General features: G+C 50.1%; 2 protein-coding genes across 2 annotated transcripts; one reads left to right on the forward strand and one right to left on the reverse strand.

Annotated features, from left to right (window-relative positions):
• Positions 1-1,708: 1,708 nt before the first annotated feature.
• LOC136959857 (dual specificity protein phosphatase 19-like) lies at positions 1,709-4,328 on the reverse strand. The gene is made up of 4 exons (XM_067254061.1): positions 4,106-4,328; positions 3,644-3,690; positions 3,322-3,474; positions 1,709-1,930 (listed from the first exon to the last, which is right to left on the reverse strand). Exons 1-4 carry the CDS (start codon positions 4,326-4,328, stop codon positions 1,709-1,711), a joined length of 645 nt encoding a protein of 214 aa, XP_067110162.1.
• An 11,796-nt stretch (positions 4,329-16,124) lies between these two features.
• frzb (frizzled related protein) lies at positions 16,125-20,426 on the forward strand. Its single transcript, XM_067258105.1, has 7 exons — positions 16,125-16,945; positions 17,050-17,088; positions 17,195-17,254; positions 17,497-17,562; positions 17,956-18,160; positions 18,332-18,395; positions 19,629-20,426. The coding sequence occupies exons 1-7, from the start codon at positions 16,492-16,494 to the stop codon at positions 19,701-19,703; spliced, it is 963 nt and encodes a 320-aa protein (XP_067114206.1). The 5' UTR covers positions 16,125-16,491; the 3' UTR covers positions 19,704-20,426.
• Positions 20,427-20,806: the final 380 nt, after the last annotated feature.

Below are 20,806 nucleotides of genomic sequence, written 5' to 3' on the forward strand. Positions count from 1 at the left end.
CGACTTGCGTCAGAGCGTTTCCCTGGCAGATATGCAGCGGTACTGTGTACCCAATACCTGTACCCAGAATATACATGATACAACCTACATTAAAAAAAGATTCTTCACCGATACAGGGTAACTTGAATCCCTATTCATCTGCTTTGAACCATACAGAGCCGCGCTGCCAGGGCAACTAAAGTTTCAGCACTTGCCTTCCTCGCTGATGACTGACACCTTTTGAACTCCTCCCGTGACCTTGTAAACGTCTCTTTTAAAGACCGTATTTGGACCGTCAACCCCGTCCTCGGTCGCTGTGAGCACCGGATCCCTGTCCTTAACTGTGACAATGGCAGTTTTCCGTCTCGTCAGCGTGGAGGAGAGAGTGCCCATGTGGACTGTCAAAATCCACGAGGTCTGTCGATCAGCTCGAGCGGTGTGGCAGCACACGAACGATCATCGCGTTGTTGAAGAGGCCATCGGTTCACCTGCTTGGTGTAAAATGCACACGAGGAGTATGGAATTAGTCTGTGTCTGCTATAGTCCTGCTGCAGCAGTCACACACGCCAAACTGCTGGACTGTGTGGGAGTCCAGATAGCCCGGGGAATATTGCACCCTATTCTCCTGCGGATGAGTGGGATCGCCTCTATCCGTCAGGAACCACTTGTCACCTCCATTAGGCTACTAATATTAGGCAACACAAAGCGTTACATTTTATAGTGAGATTAATGTTATTATATGAAGAAATGTTCATAACATGTTAACGTTGTTTATTTTATTTTTTCCTTTCTGAACCCTGAAATATCTTTTTGACATAATATTAGCCGGACTATGAACAGCTTCGAACTGACCGACAGTTACATTAGTTAAACTCTAATTGAAGATAGTAAGAGCCAGATACGCGTTTCAATTTGTCATTTTTGTTTAAAACAAAGCACATTATTAAACAATTTATTTCATGACATCAATTACAATAAAACACTAGTAGTTAAACTCTAGACGGTAATAAATCTAGTAGAACAGGACAGAGACTTGCAATACAAAAAAAAACAATATCTAAAGATAACATCAAAAATGACTACCTCCTATTAACGTATACTACAAAATCTTGAAGGATGCCTGTAACATTTGTATGATCTGTTGGGTTATGAGGAACTCTCTCATGAATTACAGTAGAATATGAGGAGATTGTCCTAATAAAAGAAGTGGATCACCATATTCTCTTCTACTCAAAACGTCACACACTCAAATGCATCAACTGGTTAGGGAACAGCTTAGAGAGGCTGGATAGCTAGATGAGTAGTTAGGTTTGTAGATTGTTATTGAAATTGATATATATTATCTGTATTGGTGTTGTATGGACAGGTTTTTTTTCTTGGACAGTGTGATCCTCTATTATACAGTATCATAACATTCCCCTCCTGTTCCACAAAGAATGGATCCCGACTGGTCTCTCTGACGTCTCTCTGGTCTCTAAGACCTTTCTGCTCGTGATCCTTTTGGCCATATTGAGATACAACAGCTAAGACTGATAGCAGTTTTAGAATCGTGAACCTTTAGAATTTCTCCCAGTTCCAGAATAAGGTGTTTTATCGATTCAAACTATCAAACCATTAAAACTTAATATCTGGGCTTTTGCCGTTTCAAAACAAGAATTGCGTTTTTTGAAGGGGACAGCTCAGTTTTGGCTGTTGTATCTGAATCTGGCACCACACAAGTTCTCCCTCCTCAGGCGTGGTTGGTGCCGTTGACCTGACCCTTGACCCCTGCGGGGCTGAAGCCCCGAAGCTGCTCCAGGAAGCTGGGGTTGGGGCAGGTGGTGGGGCGCGCAGACTTCACTGCAGAGAAGGCCTGGTCGAATGGCTGACCCTCCTTCAACATCAGGTAGCCAATGACGATGGAGGCCGCCCGCGAGATTCCAGCGTTACAGTGGACCAGAACCACGCCTTTCTGTGGGGTGAATAGGACAGTGTTAGGATTAGCATAAGGACAGTCCTAGACAATGTTGTGGGGTGAATAGGACAGGGTTAGGATTAGCATAAGGACAGTCCTAGACAATGTTGTGGGGTGAATAGGACAGGGTTAGGACTAGCATAAGGACAGTCCTAGACAATGTTGTGGGGTGAATAGGACAGGGTTAGGATTAGCATAAGGACAGTCCTAGACAATGTTGTGGGGTGAATAGGACAGGGTTAGGATTAGCATAAGGACAGTCCTAGACAATGTTGTGGGGTGAATAGGACAGGGTTAGGATTAGCATAAGGACAGTCCTAGATAATGTTGTGGGGTGAATAGGACAGGGTTAGGACTAGCATAAGGACAGGGCTGGACAATGTTAGCATAGTTCTGGAAGAAGGGTGTAGACTGGATAGGGTTACTGTAGTTCAGGGGTGAGCTCTGGAAAAATCTTTACATTAGGGATTGTTCTTTACAATCGTTGCTGTTCTCTACTGTCCTGTAACCTATCACTGTTCCCACTGCAATGGGAAGACCAGTAAAGCAGCATTATGGGAAGTGTAGTTTAGATGTATGGAAAGTATAGCTTGACAGTAGTTTAGACAACAGTCACCAGTCCAGAAGTATTATGGGAAATGTAGTTTATATTTGGTAGTTTACAGTTCAGACCGCCAATGAATTGACCAGAAGCATTATGGGAAATGTAGTTTAGACTTGGTAGTTTACAGCTCAGACAGCCAAGGATTGACCAGAAGCATTATGGGAAATGTAGTTTAGACTTGGTAGTTTACAGTTCAGACAGCCAATCGATTGACCAGCTGCATAATGGGAAGTGTAGTTTCGACTTTGGTTAAACTCCTCACAGCCCGACACGTGTCAGAAATATGGCCTGAGCCCAAGCGGGATTGGTTACATGGCCACATTACCCTCTTCTCTTAGTAACCCTGCTCATTAGCAGCAGACTAATCAACCACAGGGGCAAAATGACAGGTTGTCAAATTAGAGACGGATTTCCCACTTAGCTAAAAGCAACAAGGTTTGATGAGGAGAGCTGGAGTTACTGGTGCATCACAGGTGACAGAGCAGCTAGCCAATACTCCCTTCCACTTAGCAACCTCCATGGAAACGCTGCCTCATCACCGCCTGTAATCATAAACCCAGCTGGCGCTAGACGGGCCCAGTGTCAGGTTGGGCTGGGCAGCAGGGCAAGTTGGTAAAAGGTTGTATGACACACAAAGGCCCGTAGTGATATGATCTTTCTACAAGGGCTTTTAATAATGCAAGGTGAAAACTCCCAATCTATTATTTACGCTGGCCAGAGAGAGGAGGACGGCGGAGGAGTGTAACGCAGGGCCCAAAGCAGCCCGACACGAGGAGCGCTGTACCTCTGAGTGGGCCTGGTCTATGAACTGTGAGCACTCCTGGAGGTAAGAGGTGATGTCTGTGTCCGGCTGGTCCAGGATCCTCACGCTCTTGTAGATGAAGAGGTCGGGGAAGGCGTTCTCCACGCCGTACGCCACGTTCAGGATGTGGGACACCTGGGGCGGGGTGGGGGGGAACAGGGGGGGGTGAAGGGTGGGGGGCGCAGGGGGAGCAGTTGTCACACACCACAACCCAACACAACCCAGCGGCGCAGAGATAGACTGTCCTCGGACAAGACAGGAGGATAGCGGGACGGGGAGATTGTCGCTCCGGACCGAGCCATACCTTGTGTTTCCTCAAAGTGCTGAAATCATTAGCAGCATCTTGTGAACCTATAGTGTCGCATGAAAGGAAGAGAGGAGGAGGGGCAGGTTAGGAGATGAGTGGATGGGAGAAGGAAGACAGGGGATCAGACAACTGATCGCATTCTGTTACAGCTCAACATGTCTGAGCAGTTACATGTCATCAATTCTCATCTGATATTATATCAAATAGGATCTGTAAGTTGGAACTCATCCTTTTCTGTGTGAGAGGGAGTTGCTGCAAAGCTACACCAACTTGTCACTCCTATTCCAAACACATTGATTAGTCTTTTCTAACTGTAACCACATTGGTGTTTTCTGGGTCGGAAGGTTTTCTACCTTCTACACTCACCCATGTTCGTTCACAACCCTTCTTTACGTATCCCACAGCCAAAAAATCTTTTCCCTACGGCAACGTTCAGTAAGTTGTATCTTCAGCACTCACCCAGAAGCAGGCATGGTTTGACCAACCCCACCTGCAGGTCCCAGCTGTGGTCCGGTACGTATCCGCAGGGGGTCTCTGGCTGGGCCACGTCCTCCACCACGTGGACCGTGGAGCCCTTCCATGTCTCGATGATCCTGCGGCCGCTCAGCGAGGTCACGCGGGTGCACTGCTTCCTCAGCTTGGCCTTGGAGAAGCTCTGGATCTCCTGGGCCAGAGACTGCATCTCATGGGTCTGGTGTGGGGCGTCTGGGCGGAGAGGGGCTGGGTCTGGGTCCTGGTCCTGGTCCGGGAGAAGGCTGGGTCCTGGTGGATGCCGATAGGTTTGGAGAAGGAACCGGGTCTGGCGGTGTCGAGGCTGGTTTGTTGACTTGTCAGTAACGGGTCAGGCTGTAATGAAAGGCTAGAGCAGTTCCCCTCTGCGAGCATAGATGCGGTCTCCTCCGTGTCTCGGCTTAACTGTCGCACTGCCACCCTCACACACACACACACGTACACACACACGTACACCCACACACATAGACACACACTCTCCAGTTCCCCGAAGTCTCGAGGAAACCCAGACTGAAAGATGAGACCTGCACTCTCTCACTCACCCCACCTGCCTGCTCACAGCACGCAGCAGATGAACAGGCTTTCGGCTAGGGCCCTGTGGCCGTCTAACCAGCTCACAGCCTTGACGTCTTCCCTGGTCAGAAACAACATTGGTACAGCGACCATTGCTTTCACAGGATTTGTATGTGCATGTATGTGCGTGTGCTGGCCTGTGAGACAATAGTGCAGTACTAAGTTTGCATGTTCATCTAAAGCCATGGGATTCAGGGGCTTTGGACAGTGTGTAGAGGGATCTGTGGTGATCCAGGATCACCACTGGCAGTGGGACACCCTGCTCACCACTAGATGGAGATAGAGTACAAGCAGTCTCTCTCTGCCTCTCTCTCTGTCTGTCTCTCTCTCTCTGTCTCTCTCTCTCTCTGTCTCTCTCTCTCCCTCTATCTATCTCTCTGTGTCTCTATCTCTCTCTGTCTCTCTCTCTCTCTCTCTCTGTCTCTGTCTCTGTCTCTCTCTCTCTCTCTCTCTCTCTCTCTCTCTCTCTCTCTCTCTCTCTCTCTCTCTCTCTCTCTCTCTCTCTCTCTCTGTCTCTCTGTCTCTCTCTGTCTCTCTCTCTGTCTCTCTCTCTGTCTCTCTCTCTGTCTCTCTGTCTGTCTCTCTCTCTCGCTCTCTCTCTCTCTCTCTCTCTCTCTCTCTCTCTCTCTCTCTCTCTCTCTCTCTCTCTCTCTCTCTCTCTCTCTCTCTCTCTCTCTCTCTCTCTCTCTCTCTCTCTCTGTCTCTCTCTGTCGATCCATCCATGTCTCGTCTTCATCTACATTTGATCTACATTTCCACTCGTGTCCACTCTTTCCCTTCGTGTTAACCCCCTGTGTGTGTGTGTGTCTGTGTGTGTGTGTGTGTGTCTGTGTGTGTGTGTGTGTGTGGAGTTTCTGGTGTCAGGGAGGGAGGCTGTGCTGGTTCAGATTGCAGGGCGGCCATCAGGGAGATGAGCCCAGTGTGTCCAGGGGGGGTCGGAGGGTGGGGGTGAGGGTGAGGGGGGTGGAGAGGGTGTGGGGGGAGGGAGCCTGCGGCCAGCAGCTCAGGTTGCCCGGAGCTCATCAGGGCTAATTAGCACTCAGTAATGAGGTGGTAGTGTTTAAAATAGGAGGAGATGTACCCTGGAGGGATGCCCTGCCCCCCCCCCTCACACACACACACACATGCGCCCACACATAAACGTACACCCACACTCACACACACACGTCGGTGATGAATTGAGTTCTGCTCTGTGCTTTCTAATTGACCTCTAGAATGCAAAGGTTGACTATTTCTGATCACGTCCATAGATTATAGAATCTCATCTTTACAGAACTGAATTATGCCACATCATTCTTATAGAGGCTCGCACATAGGGCCGTATCACATCTCTATACCTCATACATAGAAGGGGACTGTACTCCAGGAAACCCAGGAGCAGATGAGGAAGACAGTCTGGCTCTCAGTAACATGACTCACTGATTGTTTTCTGGACTTCGGCCCTGACTTTACTTTACTGTAAGATGAATTTGAAATGAATGACAATAAATAAGCTCTGTTGGTTTAGGAACTGTCTTTCCTTTTATCCACCCCCAAATAAATCAGCCCCCACCAAGACCACAAGTCCCTCAGAGAGACTAAAGTGTGGTCCTAGTCTGGGGGCAGGACGAGGAGAGGAAATCAGAGGGAAGGAGAGGAGAGGATAGAAGAGAGGAAAGGAGAGGTGGAGAGGAGAGGGGAAGAGAGGAGAGGTGGAGAGGAGAAGATATGAGAGAGTCAAGGAGTGGTGGAGAGGAGAGGGGAGGAGAGGAGAGAGGGGAAGAGAGGGGAGGAAAAGAGGGGAGAGGAGAGGGGAAGAGAGGGGAAGAGAGAGGGGGGGAAGAGAGGAGAGGGGAAGAGAGGGGAAGAGAGAGGAGGGGAAGAGAGGAGAGGGGAAGAGAGGGGAAGAGAGGAGAGGGGAAAGGAGAGGGGAAGAGGGAGGAGGGGAAGAGAGGAGAGGGGAAGAGAGGGGAAGAGAGGAGAGGGGAAAGGAGAGGGGAAGAGAGGGGAAGAGAGGAGAGGGGAAAGGAGAGGGGAAGAGAGGGGAAGAGAGGAGAGGGGAAGAGAGGGGAAGAGAGGAGAGGGGAAAGGAGAGGGGAAGAGAGGGGAAGAGAGGAGAGGGGAAAGAAGAGGGGAAGAGAGGGGAAGAGAGGAGAGGGGAAAGGAGAGGGGAAGAGAGGGGAAGAGAGGAGAGGGGAAGAGAGGGGAAGAGAGGAGAGGGGAAAGGAGAGGGGAAGAGAGGGGAAGAGGGGAAGAGAGGAGAGGGGAAGAGAGGGGAAGAGAGGAGAGGGGAAAGGAGAGGTGAGGCGATAGGAGACGTGAAGAGAAGAATGGAGAAGAGGAGATAGGAGAGAGGAAAGGAGAAGAGGAGAAGAGAGGACAAGACAGGCAAGCGAAAGGAGAGGCAGGAGGACAGCAGAGGAGTTGGGAGTGAAGGAGAAGAGAGCTGCCATGTATGGAAGAGCCTCTATGTTCCCACAGCTGAACAACTATTTTCTCAGCTCTCTGGGTTTCTCCTCTACTGCTCCGTACACAGCCAACTCTCCTTCACACCACTGAGAAAACAGCCACCAACACAACCCTTTCTGCTCCATGCGTGTGAATGTGTGTGTGTGTGTGTGTGTGTGTGTGTGTGTGTGTGTGTGTGTGTGTGTGTGTGTGTGTGTGTGTGTGAAATGCATATCCGTGTGTGTGTGCATAAGACTGTGTGCATGTGTGTGTGTGCATGAGATTGTGTGCATGTGTGAATGTGTGCGTGTGAGGGTGTGTGCTGTGTGAGTGTGTGTGTGTGTGCATGAGATTGTGTGCATGTGTGAGTGTGTCGGTGTGTGAGTGTGTGTGCATGCATGCGTGTGTGTATGTGTGAGTATGTGTGTAAGTCTACCAGTGGGTTTGCCAGGACAAAACACATTTAGGAAGTATTTAAACAGCCGGCTGAGGAATAGCTGACGACTGTATGAACAGCTATACACATACATCTCCTCAGCTATATTACCTTCGTGCTCAGGTGCATCTGTCAGACCTAGAAATAGCCCTCAACGTGATGAAGACACCCAGCAGTACTGTGCTAAAACATCTCCATTTCCTCCCTCCGATGCCCTTTGTTTGTTATCCTCTGTCAGGCTGTTGGTCTGCGACTCTGCAGGGCCGGAGGAGGGGGGTCTGGACGGGTGGCTGGACTTGCTTGAGCGGATCCTCAGGGAACTGTCATGTTTCCTAGTATCCTCGTGTCCTAACCATAGATATATATAAACACTAGATGTCTTACGGCGGAGTCTAGAACGTCCGCACGTGACGGCCATCTTGCTACAGTCAACTCGCTCACCCATAACATTGTGTTGATGCTACGTGTACTTTTTAAATGACCATAACTTGCTCAATTTTCAACCGATTTTGAAACGGTTTGGTTTGTTATCAACGTCAGAGATGTCGTTATGCCACTGCATACTTCTATTCTATAAAAAAAAAAAACATAATTATTCATAAGTATGCAGTGGCATACCGACATCTCTGACGTTGATAACAAACCAAACCGTTTCAAAATCGGTTGAAAATTGAGCAAGTTATGGTCATTTAAAAAGTACATGTAGCATCAACACAATGTTATGGGTGAACGAGTTGACTGTAGCAAGATGGCCGCCACGTGTGGACGTTCGACTCCGTTGTCCGGCAACGCGGACGAGACATCTACCCTTTATATATATCTATGGTCCTAACAACCTATCTGGCCCCTCCATTTCCTGGCTAGCTTGGCAGGGGCCTGTGGGTGAGCTGGCAGTCAGATGGATGCTGAAAACCTGAGGAACATGATGGAATCAACACTTTCACAGCTTTCCCCTCGCCGACTTCTCTTCCAAATGTGTGCATGTGTGCGTCTGGTTGCTCTTCGCGGAGGTTTTCATGCCATATCGAAAGCTCTCAGTTTTTCCAGAGCTTGTGCGTGTGTTGGGTAGACAGCTGTTTGGCAGAGCTGTGTCTCTGGATGGTAAGGCTGTGCATGCGATCCAGAAGTGGCGTTTGTGGTCGAGGAAGCACACCCACACACACACACACACCCACCCACACAAACACACACACACAAACACACACACACCAGGAGGAAGAGCAGGCTGAATATCTGGCACCAGCAGGCCTCCAACGTAACAAGTGGTTACCAAGTCAGCCCTATGGTGACATATCACTTCATGCACAGGCTGCAGTGCTTACGAGTCAACCTGTGTGTCTATCTGAAGTGTGTGTGCCAGTAGGTCTATCCTGCCGATGAACACCGACCAGGCCTGATTCATGAAATGTGTCGTTGAGCCATCTAACACGCGTACTCACACTCATGACATGGAGTGCGGAGCGGTGTCATGTGCTCCGGGCCAGCCAGCCTCTCCATGGATGTTTTTCTTTCTCCTGCTAAACCTCCTGGAGCTACCAGCAGCAGGAGCCAGCCACCCCAGAAGACAGCCCAACAGGGGTTCTCATGCGAGGGAGAAGAGCCCGGGGAGGAGAGGAGAGAGTTGGTTCCGAGTGAGCCAGATAGGGGCAGCCTCGAAGCACTTAAAGGAATAAAACAGATTTATTTAGCCATAGAAGGCTTGGATTTCACTTATTCAAACAACAAACTCCCTCTCTCGGCGGGCTTCTCTTCCTCTGTCCACTCTGCGTGGTTTTGGACAGCTGCACACTTTATTTATGTTGGAAAAGCACGAGATGTTTCCAAGAATATTTCCATCTTGCACAGAGAACTTTTAACAGCAGTTTATGGTAACAGTAAAAGATCACCAAGCTTCAGCTACAGGTCGGCACAGGTCAGCCTTGGCATTACGATACAGGGGGGCTCAGCACAGGTCATTTGACGTCTTCGTTGCTTCTACTCAAAGCTGACGTAGTTTGAACCTTTGGCTATCGCTTGAGGAACAGAGAAATGCACGCCGCACACACAGAAACACACGTAGAGACATTGAGACAAACACAAGCAGTGTGGTGGGCAGGGACAAACAGAAACAAGGCCACAGTTCAGTTGACCGGCGTGTCGGAGCAAGCTGATCAGTTTGGTCTCAGGATGTTGGGATTCTCCGTAGGTGGTTAAGCTGCTCCAGAAGGCTGTCTGTCTATCTGTATGTCTGCATGTATGTTTGTATGTATGTATTTATGTATTTATGTATTTATGTTTGTATGTATGTATTTATGTATGTATGTCTATCTGCCTGTATGTATGTCTGTCTGTCTGTCTATTAGACTGGTGTCCTGGTCTGTAGTGTGTCTGTCAGACTGGTGTCCTGGTCTGTAGTCTGTCTATCAGTATGTCAGACTGGTGTTCTGGTCTGTAGTCTCTCTGTCAGACTGGTGTCCTGGTCTGTAGTCTGTCTGTCAGACTGGTGTCCCGGTCTGTAGTCTGTCTGTCAGACTGGTGTTCTGGTCTGTAGTCTGTCTGTCAGACTGGTGTCCCGGTCTGTAGTCTCTGTCAGACTGGTGTTCTGGTCTGTAGTCTCAGTCAGACTGGTGTCCTGGTCTGTAGTCTCTGTCAGACTGGTGTCCTGGTCTGTAGTCTGTCTGTCAGACTGGTGTCCCGGTCTGTAGTCTGTCTGTCAGACTGGTGTTCTGGTCTGTAGTCTGTCTGTCAGACTGGTGTCCCGGTCTGTAGTCTCTGTCAGACTGGTGTTCTGGTCTGTAGTCTCAGTCAGACTGGTGTCCTGGTCTGTAGTCTCTGTCAGACTGGTGTCCTGGTCTGTAGTCTCAGTCAGACTGGTGTCCTGGTCTGTAGTCTCTGTCAGACTGGTGTCCCGGTCTGTAGTCTCTGTCAGACTGGTGTCCTGGTCTGTAGTCTCAGTCAGACTGGTGTCCTGGTCTGTGGTCTGTCTGTCAGACTGGTGTCCTGGTCTGTAGTCTGTCTGTGAGGCCTGTCAGGATAAGCTGCCTCATGGCCTCCCCACTGCTGGTGTTTGGGTTTCATCAGGGCCTAAGTCAGCTCTAATGCAGCTGGCAGGGGGCCAGGGCCTCTCCTCTACAGGAGCTGCTGCTGGGGCAGGATAAGCTCTCTGCTATGTCACACAGTCCCCCTTTAATCTGAAGAAAATTAGTTTTGAATGCCGGAATGTGTGTTGACGTATGTGTGTGTTTGTGTTTGTGTGTGGTCAAGGAACACACCTTCAATCCTGATTACACACACACACACATACACACACACACACCATTCTTCTGAGAAGGTAATAGGTTTGTTGTCTCTGTTCCCACTCCATGGTGGGTGAGATGAGCAGTCGAGCAGGCTGGGGAAGGATGATCCTGCCTGCTGCTGTCCTCCTCCAGCCTGCCCTTCCTCCAGGCTCAGCTCCTCGCCTCTTCCCCCTCGCCACCACCCAGCCCCCCTCTCCTCCTCATGGGCGCCTCTCCTGTCTCTCCCAGCGTTCTCCTCGCATTCACCTCTCCTACTCCCGGGCTCCTCTCCTCCCTCCTTTCCCCCCCTCCCCCTCCTCCACAGCCCCAGTTCCAGCACTGACAGAAGGTTAGGAATGTTTTTCCAACGGTTCCGAGGATTCTAATTGGTGGCTGCTTCCCCAGGGCCTACAGAGTGTGTGAAAGCAGCGTTGGCCGGCGTTCAGCAGAGTCCCTCACATGCAAACGCTTCCCTCCACATCTGAAAGCAATTTGAGTAAGAAAATCAGTTTGGTATCTGATTCCTAATCAGCTGTGGTGAGAGGCGGAGGGGAGACTGTGTGTCCAGAGGCTGGCGTGTGGCGTGTTCCATGTGCACCGCTAAAAGGAACCATGTTGACGAAGGAGAGGGCAAGGAATGCCGGGAACAAGGCAAGGCATTCAACCATCATCATCATCATTATCCTCGCCCCCTAACCAATCACTTAGTAGCGTGTTATTCCACAACACCCATCGTAACTTAATAAATGGTAAGATTTCAGGTGGCGGCTCGCAGAGTGCTATATCTCAGCCAGAGACATCACGGGTAAGGTGCGGTTGCTTGATGTGTTTTCACAGGAGAATGCAGCATCAGTGACTGTCTGACCAACACTGTTCGTCCACAACCAGAAACTCTGTTCCTGCCCCCCCCCCCCCTCCAGGCCTCTCCTCCTACTGCCCCCCACCCCAACTTCCACCTCTGAATTTATGATATTGCAGCGTGGGAGGGGAGGAGGAAGAGGATGGAGGGGGGTCAGGGTTGAGGTCAGGGGAGGCTTGATAAACACGGACGTTTCATGAGTTTCTGAATAATGTTTTAATATCTGAGCAGTTTTTTTCTCTGCATTATTGTCGGGTCAAACGTGATTCCCACCAGTGTGAGCTTTCCTATTGGCCAGCACCTCTTCTGTTTCCACTGAAAATCCTCCTGCTAGCCAGTAACTTTGTTAAACTTGAACTGCGGTTAAACTGGGTGACAGGCGTGTTGAAATATTGAAGGTTGTGTGTTTATGTGTGTGTTCGTGTGTGATAATGTGTGTGTCTGCATATGGGTCAGTTCACATGTGTGTGTATCTAAGACTCCACTCTCTTCCCCTCTGCTCCAAGTGTTCTCTTCCTCACTTTTCCCTGATGAGTTGGAAGGCCGGCCCGGTGACAGAAATATGATGGAAAGTCCCTGTATCCCAGAAAGCACTAGGCCAGCCGTGTCAAATGGATGGGAGGTGGAAGGCTTCCCCTTGGAACAGGAAGTTAGGGAGTTGGAGGGCTTCCCCTTGGAACAGGAAGTTAGGGAGGTGGAGGGCATCCTTTTGGAACAGGAAGTTAGTTAGGTATGGGAGGGCTTCCCCTTGGAACAGGAAGTTATGGAGGTGGAGGGCATCCTCTTGGAACAGGAAGTTAGTTAGGTATGGGAGGGCTTCCCCTTGGAACAGGAAGTTAGGGAGGTGGAGGGCATCCTCTTGGAACAGGAAGTTAGTTAGGTATGGGAGGGCTTCCCCTTGGAACAGGAAGTCAGGGAGGTGGAGGGTTTGGTGGGCCAAATAGCATCTACTCACCTCTCCAGTCTCTCTCATCTACTCCAGCTTCTCTCATCTCTCCAGTCTCTCTCACCTCTCCAGCTTCTCTCATCTCTCCAGTCTCTCTCACCTCTCCAGCTTCTCTCATCTCTCCAGTCTCTCTCACCTCTCCAGCTTCTCTCATCTCTCCAGTCTCTTTAGTAAGTCTGTCCCGGTCCACTCCAGTCTCTTCTAGTCTGCTCTCGTCACTTTAGTCTACTCCAGTCTCTTCTAGTCTGCTCTCGTCACTTTAGTCCACTCCAGTCTCTTCTAGTCTGCTCTCGTCACTTTAGTCTACTCCAGTCTCTTCTAGTCTGCTCTCGTCACTTTAGTCTACTCCAGTCTCTCCCAGTCTATTTGAACGTCTGCAAACCTCTACAGCGTCTTATAAACTACCTCGGTAATCAGTAAGGCTGAAGCTTCTGGTGACCCATCCACAATCTCATAACTCTACTAGACATACATGTCTTAAAGACACACACGCACACACACTCTCTCTCACACACATGTTTATAAGAACACACATGCACACACACATCCCAGCACAAAGCTGAGATTTACTCTGCCACATATCGAACCAAACCACCCACTGATTCAGTTGGGACGCAGAATTGATTAAAGAATGCTGTAATGCTCTCTTGCTTGCACTCTCTCTCTCTCTCTCTCCCTCTCTCTCTCTCTCTCTCTCTCTCACGCACACACACATACTTTAATGCATTTAGATTGGCAGTTTATGGTTTAGCCTATAGAACCCTGACAGGTGACTCAGCTAGTTTATACCAGAGTGGTTAATCTAATGGCCCAGAGTAAGTATCGCTAGCTTAGTTTAGCAAACCCCTGCTGGCTGGAGCAGGAGAGATGTGAGAGACTACAGCAATACTGTTATTAGACTGCTCATTCTCGGTGTTGTATATCTGTGTGCGTGTGTGTCCTGTCCTGTGGCCTGTGTACAAAGATCCTTTCTGACCACTGCTTTTGAAGCCTACAATGTGCGGGAGACCGCAACGGGTTCTGCTTAATGGAAAGCCAGAGTCACCCCCCTAGTACACACACACTGGTAAAGATAACAGAGGAAGGTCAGATGACCAGGGTGGAATTAAACTCAAAGTTCCTGTTCTCACACTGATTGTCGTTGGCAGTTTCTCTATTGTTCTAACAGATTTGCGCAATAAGACGGTTCCTTGGTTGTTAAGTTCCTCAGACCCCCTGGAGTCCTGTCTCCCCTTTGAGGTTCTCCACAGCCCACCATTTCCCACTTCCTTCTACACACACATTGGAGGAAACGTTCTGAAGGGAGGGGCCTCAGACCTTCTCCACCGATGAGATGTCAGAAGGCGGTGAGGGACTAGGATGAAGGAGTCTAGGAGAGACCTTGGAGGATAAACTGGAACTGTTGAAAAACACGTCACGGAAGAAAGGAATTGAATCAAAGGATTCACAACGTGAGAAAGTTGTTGTTGAATTTCGCTACATAGTCGATCTGTCTTTAGCCTGGACCTCGTTATGCGTAGCCATGAGACTCGTGCTTCTTTGAATGTTCTGCCAAACTGTGCAAAGCACAGCATCTTTAACTGCTTTGGTCTAAGTGACTAGTAACTAAATATTGTGGTGAGTCCCAGATGGTAATATTTGTTGGAGTGTAGAGTGAAGTGCAGATCTGATGTACATCTTGTCTTGATGCCTCAACTATTCCACTGAGGCAGTCTGAACTTAATGAGAGCCAGTCCTCTGTGTATGTGAGCATGTCTTCTTCTAACAGCTTGTGGGAGTGTGTTCAACCGTATTCAAATGGGAATAAGCGCCAGGCTCTAACCACTCAGTACCCAGCCAGATTGTTTGAAGTTCCGATTCAGCTGCTGTCGGTGACTCCAGACCGGGAGATTTGACTGTTCTTCCTAACCAAGACACAAGAAGCCTCTTTTATTGTTTACAATGTGGAAATCGTGTCAGGAGGTCAAAAATACACCTCAGTTACTATTTTAGGCCACGGGTCTAGCTGTGGAGTTGGGTCTGGGGGTGGAGTTGGGTCAGCTTACAGTGGTGTTGGGTCTGGTGGTGGAGTTGGGTTTGGTGGTGGTGTTGGGTCTGGTGGTGGTGTTGGGTCAGCTTACAGTGGTGTTGGGTCTGGTGGTGGTGTTGGGTCTGCTTCCAGGGGTGTTGGGTCTGGTGGTGGAGTTGGGTCTGGTGGTGGAGTTTGGTCTGGTGGTGGAGTTGGGTCTGGTGGTGGTGTTGGGTCAGCTTACAGTGGTGTTGGGTCTGGTGGTGGAGTTGGGTCTGGTGGTGGTGTTGGGTCTGCTTCCAGGGGTGTTGGGTCTGGTGGTGGTGTTGGGTCTGCTTCCAGGGGTGTTGGGTCTGGTGGTGGAGTTGGGTCTGGTGTTGGTGTTGGGTCTGCTTCCAGGGGTGTTGGGTCTGGTGGTGGAGTTGGGTCTGGTGGTGGTGTTGGTGTTGGGTCTGGTGGTGGTGTTGGGTCTGCTTCCAGTGGTGTTGAGTTGAGTCTGTTCTAGTTCTGTCCGTTCAGAACCCAAGGACCTGGACATGGGAGTTGCCTGGAGCTATATTTTGGTATGCAGCCCACAGAACTCCCCACAGGGTGAAGTATTCATGGATGTTTTTAACTGTCTAAATATTGGTAAGGAAGTCAGCCTTGCAGGGCCACTTCTGCGCTACCCACTGACATCATACACATCAACCCCCTCACCCCAACCCCCCTCCACCACAACCGCCCCTCCCCTCCCCCCTCTTCACTGGACAGTTGGTGGTGGCCATGAAAACAGACACTCCAAGAGGGATATTTTGATAGCAGTTTGACCAATATTGAAGGCCAGCTGCCCACTAGTACAGGAACCTCCTCAACCAAAAGTCCTGCCATTAAAACAAAACCTCTCTGTCTGAGAATAACATTTAGGGCTGCTAACCCACGACCATATCATCCTCTTTATCATAGCAGGGTGGGTCCAAACCACCTGGGCCACAACCCTCACCCCTTCCCACCACCAGCCCCACCCGAGGATGATAATACACACACCACCACCCCATAGCCCTAATCATTCTGTTCATTTCTCCACAAGCTCTTTGTCTCCTGGCGACTGTGTCAACAACGTCAATTCACACCTGCCCTATCTGCTCGCAAGCTATAGTCTTAAAGAGCCGTTAATAGGCAGCGCTGTAGCCTCGGCTTCTCTGCACCCACTCGCGGCAGGAAGAACTTTGGCTAGCTTCTGGCCTGATTAAAGCTGCCTCCTGTGGTGTACTGAGGATTTCGTAACTTTTTTGTTGTTGTCAGAATGTAATAAAACACGTGTCTTTTCGCAAAGAAGTCTAAGGAACAAGTAGACCTACCACACAGTACAACGAACTTGTGGAGGTGGGCTGGAGAGGGAACGTGCACGAGGCTTGAGGGGGAAGGTGCACGAGTAGAAAAAAGCTGGTCCCGCAGAGTGAGGTCACTCCCGCGAGCGGCGAGCAAACCACTGCAGCGCAAACCGGAGAAGTGCTCGTGCCGCCCATCCCGTCCGCTCCGTCCACAATGAGAACACGCGCGCCAGTGGAATAAGCCAAACAGCGAAGCGTGTAGGAATCTACAACTTTGATATTTCAGACATACACGTTTTTGATTTAAAAGATGAATTTTCCTCTTCTGCTTTCAATTGTCTTTCAACGTGACTCAAAGTTGGTGCCTGTTTGGGTAGATTGACTCAAACTTTACGCAGCAGCGTTCTGTTTTTACGATTGCGCATTGAATTGCTCCGCATCAGTTTGTATAACCAGGTCATTGAAGCGAGACGACTGTTTTGCAGTTTTGGAGACACCTGTGTGAATCTATCAACAATGTTTTCTTACAAGCTCTACATCTCGTTCCTCGCCGTTACCTGTATGTTCGGGGTGCCTCGCGCCTCGGCCGCGGCGTGCGAGCCCATCCGGATCCCGCTCTGCCGGTCCATGCCGTGGAACATGACCAAGATGCCGAACCACCTCCACCACAGCACCCAGGCTAACGCCGTCCTGGCCATAGAGCAGTTCGAGGGTCTCCTCGGCACTGGGTGCAGCGCGGATCTTCTCTTTTTCCTGTGTGCCATGTACGCGCCTATTTGCACCATAGACTTCCAGCACGATCCGATCAAGCCCTGCAAGTCGGTGTGCGAGCGGGCCAAGTGCGGCTGCGAGCCGGTTATGAAACGGTACAACCACACCTGGCCCGAAAGTCTGGCCTGCGAGGACCTGCCGGTATATGACCGAGGAGTGTGCATCTCCCCCGAGGCAATCGTGAAAGCTGAAGGACCTGGTAGGATAGTAATGATGGCTGATGTAAAGTCGGTTTCTCCCGATCTTTCTGTAACACCTGACTGTTAATAATGCTGGTATAAATCATTACTCTCTTTTCCTCAGACAACCCATACTACCAGGACCCGTCCAAGTGCTCTCCAGGTGAGAGCCCCAGATGCTTGGGCTAACCCATGTTGTAACCTGACTGTGTTACCTCAGTATTGCATCATGCTGACCTGGGTCTCGCTATCTTGCTTGTTCTGTGCAGAGTCGACCCCTGACTTCCCCATGGACTCCCACAACGTCCACTGCAAAGGAACCAATGGAGGTAAAAGGATGCTGACTAACTGACACTTCAAGCCGAGTCAGTTACATACTGTTCAGTTTCAAAATGCTTTTGAATTACTTTTAGATTCCTGCTGAAGTCCTTCTACCAAGGACTCAGACCTGTGGTTAGAGATGGCCTAAGCTTTTTTTTGTGTGGTTTCACAGTGTGTTTATTTGATTGATTACATGATTACATTTTTGGGTACAAAATGTTTCCTCAACTCTTTGTATGTGTCGTTTCAGATCGCTGCAAGTGCAAGACAGTCAGACTAGGTCTCAAAACCTACTTAAAGAACAACTACAACTACGGTGAGTCCTCTTTACGATTTCTTCCACAGAACCAATGTGTCCAGAGGGAGTGTGAACGGGTTTAAGAGGGAGAGAGAGAGAAAGAGAGAGAGGGGGAGGGAGAGAGAGAGAGAGAGAGGGAGGGAGAGAGAGAGAGAGAGGGAGTTACGAAGGGAGCGAGAGAGCTCCAGAGGGAGGGAAAAGAGAAAGTAGAGCCAGGGAACGAAGTGATTCGAGGAAATGCGTCCCTGTCAAACAACTCAGTCAGCGTGACATATGGGCCCCGCGAACGAGCATTCTCCGTGTCTTAAATCAATCGGCCGCGGTGTAAACAAATCCCAAGCCGCCAATGAACCAGCGTGGCTGGTCAAGTGAGTTATGTTGAAGTGACTCTCCCCCCCGGGCGATTCCCAGTGATCCGCGCGCGCGTGAAGGAGATCCGCAGCAGGAGCCATGACCTCAGCGCCATCGTGGAGGTGCGGGACGTGCTCAAGTCTTCGCTGGTCAACATCCCCCGGGACACGGTGACCCTCTACTACAACTCGGGGTGCCTCTGTCCTGCTCTCGCCGCCAACGAGGAGTACATCATCCTGGGCTACGAGAACGAGGAGAGATCCCGGTCAGAACCACTAACACGCACGCACACACTCTCCTGTGTGTGTGTGTGAGATATGTTTTTTGGAGTCTCTAACACATCCGTCTGTCTCTCCTTCGTGTGTGTGTCTGTCCGTGACACGTGTGTGTGTATCTAACTGTCTGTCCCTCACATGTGTGTGTGTGTGTCCTTCAGGCTGCTGCTGATTGAAGGCTCCATCGTGCAGAAGTGGAGGGACAGAATGGGACGTAAAGTCAAGGTAGGGAGATCAGTCATACAGGCTGGGGTTCTGTCAAGGTAGGGAGATCAGTCATACAGGCTGGGGTTCTGTCAAGGTAGGGAGATCAGTCATGCAGGCTGGGGTTCTGTCAAGGTAGGGAGATCAGTCATGCAGGCTGGGGTTCTGTCAAGGTAGGGAGATCAGTCATACAGGCTGGGGTTCTGTCAAGGTAGGGAGATCAGTTATACAGGCTGGGGTTCTGTCAAGGTAGGGAGATCAGTCATACAGGCTGGGGTTCTGTCAAGGTAGGGAGATCAGTCATGCAGGCTGGGGTTCTGTCAAGGTAGGGAGATCAGTCATGCAGGCTGGGGTTCTGTCAAGGTAGGGAGATCAGTCATACAGGCTGGGGTTCTGTCAAGGTAGGGAGATCAGTCATGCAGGCTGGGGTTCTGTCAAGGTAGGGAGGTCAGTCATACAGGCTGGGGTTCTGTCAAGGTAGGGAGATCAGTCATACAGGCTGGGGTTCTGTCAAGGTAGGGAGATCAGTCATGCAGGCTGGGGTTCTGTCAAGGTAGGGAGATCAGTCATGCAGGCTGGGGTTCTGTCAAGGTAGGGAGATCAGTCATGCAGGCTGGGGTTCTGTCAAGGTAGGGAGATCAGTCATACAGGCTGGGGTTCTGTCAAGGTAGGGAGATCAGTCATGCAGGCTGGGGTTCTGTCAAGGTAGGGAGATCAGTCATGCAGGCTGGGGTTCTGTCAAGGTAGGGAGATCAGTCATGCAGGCTGGGGTTCTGTCAAGGTAGGGAGATCAGTTATACAGGCTGGGGTTCTGTCAAGGTAGGGAGATCAGTCATGCAGGCTGGGGTAGGTGATTTCCAGGAGGTACAACATGGGCTGACTGGATCCATGTGGAATGCATCTCGAAGCTACTATCTGTGGTAGTAAGTGGTGGTTGGACAGCTTAAACAACTTCCTTTTTTTTCTTCACGTTTTACTCAGTGGCGGGTGGGGGAGTTCTGTCTGCCCAAAGAGAGCGGATTGGTCAGCCGGCCTAGGCCCTGCAGCCACTGCCAGCAGATCTCAAGAGGGGAGGGGAGAGGGGGGGGGGGGGAGACAAAGGCACCAGTGTCAGGGTCAGCTCCCCGACAGCATGGCCAACTGACTTGACGTCAAACACACAGATTAGGGTGTGCAGTCTGGTTTGTTTCTGTGAGCTGCCGATTGACATCTGTGTGTGTGTGTATGTGTGTGTGTGTGTGTGTGTGTTTGCAGCGATGGGACCAGGTGCTGCGTGACCAGAGCAGAGGGAGCTCAGGGAAAGGTGGAGCGAGGCGAGGCCGTCACTGAAACAGACGGGTTGTGATGCGTCGCAAGACCCGACCCCGAAGACGAACTAGAAGACTTGGCTCGAACTGAGAAATTGCACTATTGCACGTTCATTTGGATTCCTCGTTGTCCCGTTATAATGAGTTGTAGCCGAATGTAGATTTTTGTAGCTGTCGCTGTTTGATTTGTAATTTGTTCATCGTTCGTTTATTCTTTTCTTTTCCATATCTTTGCACGAACGTCATGTTCCTTTAGCTGTGCTGCGTTGTGCGTTTGCGTGTGTGTGTGTGTCTGTGTGTGGGTGTTTAGCGTGATAGGTTGTTGTGACGAGGCGGTGCTGGAAGCACTCTAAAGAAGAAATGAATGTTGACGTTGGAGGCCTCTGTGTGCAGAGACTCCAACTCACAGGAAAAAGGATGTGATGTCATCTGTCAACCGCTGAATGTACCGAATGAAAGCTCCACCACAGAGGAAGAACCTCTTTGTAGAGGACTGACATGACTGGGTGTAAAGGCTAAAGGGGGTTGGGGCAGGCGGTCGGGGGCTAAGCTGGGGGACATGAGAAGATATGTGTGATGTGTAATGGCTGTAATGTGTCTCAATGTGTCTTCCAGAGGGTGTTAGTTGACTATTTTCAGAACATACCTATATACAGTACCTGTCTCTGATGCTATCAGCCTGTCTGAGCTGTAGGTCTGATCTGTCATTAATAAACATGCCTGGCAGGCGTCTCCACCAACTCCATCCAGCCTCCGTCTGTTTGTCTTGTCTGTCTATCCTGAAATCAGCCCAAGTCACCCCTGCTCATCTTCCAGTCCCAGTGGATATATAGATCGTCTGATTTCAGTCAGAAAGGAAAAAAACTAAAGGCAATAATTGACAGAATTCCAAGAGTTGCCGCTAAACCTGTAAAACAATGACTGTAAGCACGGAAACTGAGATGAGCCATAGCAGTTTCCCAAATCTGATACTGAAACCTGGATTCAATCTAAACACACACTTCCACACGCACACTCATCCTCGCTCCGCAACACGACCGCACACACCCCGCTCGCTCTCTTCACGGCCCGCACACACACGCTCTACTCATTAAAACATCCTCACAGAGAGAGTGTGCAGGGTGG

This window comes from Osmerus mordax, chromosome 2 (genome assembly GCF_038355195.1).
Source record: "Osmerus mordax isolate fOsmMor3 chromosome 2, fOsmMor3.pri, whole genome shotgun sequence".
NCBI lineage: Eukaryota > Metazoa > Chordata > Actinopteri > Osmeriformes > Osmeridae > Osmerus > Osmerus mordax.